The 4944-nt window shown below is 64.0% G+C and overlaps 2 protein-coding genes across 2 annotated transcripts in view; both read right to left on the bottom strand.

Moving 5' to 3' along the window:
- The window catches only part of NUDT8 (nudix hydrolase 8), a 2469-nt gene extending 2144 nt beyond the window's left edge, over positions 1-325 (bottom strand). Inside the window, exon 1 of the mRNA XM_007450415.1 lies at positions 47-325. Coding sequence (XP_007450477.1) covers positions 47-240 — 194 coding nt within the window. The 5' untranslated portion in view covers positions 241-325. The remainder of the gene's footprint in view (positions 1-46) is intronic.
- Positions 326-1709: 1384 nt separating this feature from the next.
- Positions 1710-4944, bottom strand: part of TBX10 (T-box transcription factor 10) — a 9229-nt gene continuing 5994 nt past the window's right edge. The window contains 7 exon segments of the mRNA XM_007450453.1: positions 1710-1996; positions 2431-2525; positions 2727-2755; positions 2757-2795; positions 3110-3265; positions 4262-4433; positions 4793-4894. Coding sequence (XP_007450515.1) covers positions 1710-1996; positions 2431-2525; positions 2727-2755; positions 2757-2795; positions 3110-3265; positions 4262-4433; positions 4793-4894 — 880 coding nt within the window.

Genomic DNA, 4944 nt, shown 5'->3' with positions numbered 1-4944 from the left:
TCAGCAGCCTCTTCCTAGAAGGGAGGGGGGTTCCCGGCCGGTGTACCTGACGTCACCCTTGTGCCTCCCGGGCAGGCGGCTGGACCGCAGTGTGTAGAGCAGCGCCGGGACCCCGCGCACCGAGCACAGCGGCACGAGAACCGCGGCCGCCGCAGGTCGCGCGCGGAGCCGGGCCGTGGCCCCCGCCAGCAACCGCCGGCAGCGCCGCTCGCCCTCCGCCGACAGGCAGTCGGGCAGCATGTCAGGCCCAGCACGGCCGGGAAACCGAGGTCACCGGGCCGCGAGAGAAAAGGGGCAGAGCGCACACTCCAGGGTGTCTCGGGAATCTGTGGGGCGGGCCATGGGAGGAGTCTGCCCGCAGGGTGGGGCTCCGTAGCGGCACCGGCCTCGCCCACGGGGCGGGGCCCGATTAAGGGGCGGGGTCCAGGCCGGGAAGGGGCCTCTCCGCGAGTTGTGGGGCGTGGCCAGAAGGGGCGTCACCAGATAGCCTGGACTTCCGGTAGAGGGGCGGGCCTGGGGCGGGCCTGGGGCGGGCCTGGGGCGGGGCGGAGCTGGCGTGGATGGTCTGGAGAGTGTCCCTTACGAACGCCTAGAGCAGCTGGCGTCGCGCCTGGCCCGGCGACCGGGCTCGGCCGTGCTGACCGCGGGGTTCGCGAGTCGGGGTGTCTGCCTGTTGAGGCCCTGCCGGGACCCGCGTTTCTCCGCGCCCGCGGGGGTCCGGGACCTCAGAGGAAGTGCTCCAGGATGTTCGGGGTCGGCGTTTAGGGGATCTACGGGGCAGAGACGCCTGGGGCCGCGAGAGGAGTGCCCGGCCCTCCCCACCCTCCGGGCCCTCTCTCCTGGTTCCACTGGGTGGCACACACCGCGCCCTCTCGCTCCAAGGGCCCCACTCCATTCCCCGGCCTTCTCCCTGCTTTTCCCGCCGCCGCCGGGAGCTCGTCTCTCCTCCCGACCCCAGTGCTCCCTAATTTCTACTCTTATAGGTGTTGGTTTAAATGTCACTTTCTCTAGAAGCTCTCCTACCTGGAATGTTGATCGGATTCTCAAACTCCTCCCGCCACCCTCACCTTGATCCCTGTGGTCACTGCCTGTGGTGGTGTGCACCCCTCGGCCAGACTCTGCACACCCCAGCCTCGCACTTAGCACCTAAACGTGGAATGGCAGTTGTCCCATGTTTTGCTTCGACTTTGAACGGCTGCTTCCCTGAGCTGCAGTTTCAGTCCTCATCTGGGCACACGAGGCAGAGGGCAGGAACGCAGCCTCCTTCACAGCCCTGCCACTCAGCATGTGTCGCCACCTTTACCATCACTCTGTGCTCCCAGGGATGCCAGCAGCACTGGGCAGAGCTTTGCGATGCCTGCAGCCCAGACTCTGGGGTGTGGGCATTCCTGAGGCCCTCCGCCTTGGCCTCCAAGGACAGAAGTGCAGCTGACCACCCATTCCAAACAGTTTAATGTTGCAGGGAAGAGAGAGGTAAAGCAGGGTTTGGAGGAGTCACCCCCAAGGCAGAAGGGGGCAGGTTGGGAGGTAGGGGCTCTGGTTCCAAGCCTGACACCATCCCAGCTTTGCTGGAACTCTGGGTAGGTAGCTTTCCTCTCTGGCTTCCACCTGCCCTGCTCTCCTTGTGAGGGGAGGATGTCTCTGCAGAGGTGAGGCTGAAGAGGGGGGGCTCCAGGGTAAGAGGACTCTGTCCACAGGGCCCTCTACCATCACTGCGGGTCCTGGCCAGGCCCCAGGCGCACTGCAGTGCGGGAGAGGAGCCCCAGCCCAGCTGGGAAGGGGAGGCCCCCCTGATCCCAGTCAGCCTGGATATTGGGTAGGGGGTATGGTGTCGGTCGGGCCCTTGGGATTCGGAGGGGGCTTTAGGCTCCAGGGTACAGGCCCTGGTAGGTGAGGGGCCGGTAGGTGGCTGAGGCCAGCAGAGCCTTGGGAGCCAGCAGCTGATGGTGGAGCCTGGCAGGGGTCCTGGAGGTGAAGGCTGGAGCTTTGTTGGGGTCTGAAGAAGGAAATGGTGTGAGTGGGCCCCAGACCTCCCCTCACACCTTCAGCCTTCCCGTCCCCTTCCCTGCCCCTCCCACCCCAAGTTGCCCACCACTTAGCCTTTGTGCTTGCTCTTCCCTCTGCCTGGAATTTCTTCCGCACCTTCTCCCTCTGTCCAAACCCTTCCCAGTCCTCCAAGGCCCAGCTCGGGAACCACCTCCTCCAGGAAGTCCCCCCGACCCCCCTGTCCCTGCTCTCAGCAACTTGTCCCGGCACTGTTCTCTCTGCCGTGGGTCCCAAATTGTCTCAGAAATCTCTGCCTCACCCTCTCTGTCCACACAGATGTCCAGGGAGCTTGCTGAGCATGCTGAAGCCCCTTCCTGGGGGCCCTGTGGCCCTGTTCACTACGCAGGCTCTGGTCCCACTGTGTCTGTGGGCCTGGGGCCTGACCTTTCTCCTGCTCTGTGGAGCCCTTCAGCAGGCAGGGGCAGAGGCTGCTGCGACTCCGGGTCCGGACGCTGAGCAGGGGCCGTGGAGATATAGGCCTGCAGAACTGGGGCAGGGGATCAAGATGGAGAACCCAGGCCAAGGGTCATGGTCAGAGTCAGACAGTGGGACCCCGGAACAAGCCAGTGGGCGTGACCCTGAAGGAAGGGTCGGAGGCCTTAGGAGATGCCTGGGGATAGGGATGGGGTGAGGGGGTAGGTTAGGGCAGCTGGGTGGGACTGTCAGGGGCCAGACGGTACCAGGAGTCCGGGTCACTCTCCCTAAAGCCCCTTGGCAAAAGGGTTGCTGGTGGTTTTCAGCTGGGTGATCTGCAGAGGAGAAAGGGTAATTATGGACCAGCCCTGAGCTGGCGAAAGGCTGTGGGGCCCAGGCTCAGCCTCCCTCTCCTCCCTGGACCACCCCGTCCCCAATCTGGAGGCCCTGGGACCTGCCCCCCTCAGCCCAGGAACCTCAGAGCCAGTGGGCATGAAGGCAGGGGAAGGACTGTGGGTAGATGCCCATTGAGTCTGGGAAGGAGAGAAGGGCAGGGGTCTGTGTGCCTGTGGGGCCTAAGAGCCTGGCACCTCAGTTTCCCCCCTGTGAGGTGGGCTGGCAGCTGCCTCACAAGCTGTGCCTGACCCACCCGGTGGTTCTGATATGCCGTCACGGCCATGAACTGGGTCTCCGTGAAGATGAAGGACTTGAAGTTCTCCTGCGCGTAGCGCTCGCTGTCTTTGTGTGGGTCCACGAAGACCACGTGGAAGCGCAGCTGGTAGCGGTGCATGGGGCTGAGAATGATCTGCGGGGGCGGTGCGGAAGGGGTGGGGCAGCCGCAAACCCTCTCTGAGGCCGAAGCCCTTCTTCCAGGGCCCGCTGCCCCCATCTGATAGCGGCGGTGCCGGGTCTGAACTTGAGAGTCTGCAGTTCTGTATCAAAGGCCCCTTTGTTGGAGCATCCAGGCTGCTTGGTGTCTCTCACTCCCACACCCCAGCTGTCTCAGAACTATCCGGGATCTGACCACCTTTCCCACCCCACTGGGTCCACCCAGCCGGGCCACTGTCATCTTTCTCCTGGATTTCCGCAGCTGCTTCCTGGCTGCACTCCCTTCACACAGCAGCCCCAGTGAGTCAGCTCAGAGCCCTCCTGTGGCTCCCGAGCTACACAGAGTAAAGACCAGAATCCTCTCCACAGCCAACTGGCCCTGCAGAGCAGTGCTGGATGCCCCTAGGATCCCTTCCCCTCCCACTGCCCCTCTGAGCTCCACCCCAGCCAAACGGGAGTCTCCTCACAGCTTCCTCAACTCCCCAGCATTCTCCAGCCTCAGGGCCTTTGCACTTGCTGTTCCCTCCGCCTGCAACGGCTCCCCCTTCTATATGCACAGGCTCCCTCCTCCACTTCCATCAGACCCCTCTTCAAATAGCGCCTCAGCTGCTTCCTGAGCCCCCTGAACTCAACGGCCACCTCCGTCTCAGCCCCGCTCCCTGTTTCCTTTTTCTCCTGGCATTTATCACCCTTCTGCCACCTGGATTCTTTGCTTACCATCTGCCTGGTACCCCAGGAGGTGAGCCCCCATGAGGGCAGGGATCTTTGTCTGTTTGACACAGTGTCAGTGGTGCCGGGTTCCTGCACCTACGAGGGCCTGGCCCACCTGCCTGGCAGTTTCTGCTGTCTGACCCCCGGCCAGGTGAACTCAGGCACCAAAGGCCCAGTCAGCCCTGGCTCGGGCTTCATCACAATCAGGCCCCAGCGTCTCCTGCCCTGGCCCAACCCCTCTGCACTGTGGCCCAGGCCTCACGTGGCCGTTGTCGTCCAGCAGGTTGTTGGTCAGCTTGAGCTTGTCAAAGGACACAATCTGGCGCATCCACTGTGCGCCCTTGGCCGGCGAGTCGGGGTGGAAGTGCACGTGGCCAGGCATGGTCGGGTCCGCCTTGCCCGCCACCAGCCAGGCCAAGCTATGGAAGGTATACCTGGGGACAGAGCGAGGTGGCGAGGGTGCCCCGACTGCAGCCCACGGCACCTAATCTGCTGCCGCCACCCGGAGCCAAGACTGACAGGGAATCTCTCCTACTGCCTGTGCACCGGCCCCGTCAGCACATGAAGAACCGGAGGCTCCAGAGTGCTGTCTGGCCTGGGTTCACCGTGGCTGCATCTGCTGCCCTGGGCTAGCCCATCCTACCTGCCCAGGTGTGCCCACTGCTGCCCAGGATGGACCCCGCCCGACACTGCTCCGACTGGCCCCTGCCTCCCTCAGGGTGCTGGGGGGGGGGGTCTACTTCCCCGACCAAGTGCCTGAGGTCTGAACTGTGACCCCCAGCCGGGCCCGGACCTGTACCTCTTGTCATCCAAAGGCATGAAGTCCATGAGCAGGGCATAGTCAGCCAGCGTGTCCATGCCCAGGATCTTCACCTGGAAGGTGGGGAACATCCTCCTGCAGGAGGGGGTGCTCAGCAGCCCAACTGTGGTTACGGCCTGCCCCCA

The sequence above is a fragment of the Lipotes vexillifer genome, unplaced genomic scaffold (assembly GCF_000442215.2).
Source record: "Lipotes vexillifer unplaced genomic scaffold, Lipotes_vexillifer_v1.1 scaffold1477, whole genome shotgun sequence".
Lineage (NCBI taxonomy): Eukaryota > Metazoa > Chordata > Mammalia > Artiodactyla > Lipotidae > Lipotes > Lipotes vexillifer.
The sequence above is the reverse complement of the archived record's forward strand: the minus strand, read 5'-3'. Positions and strand labels throughout refer to the sequence as shown.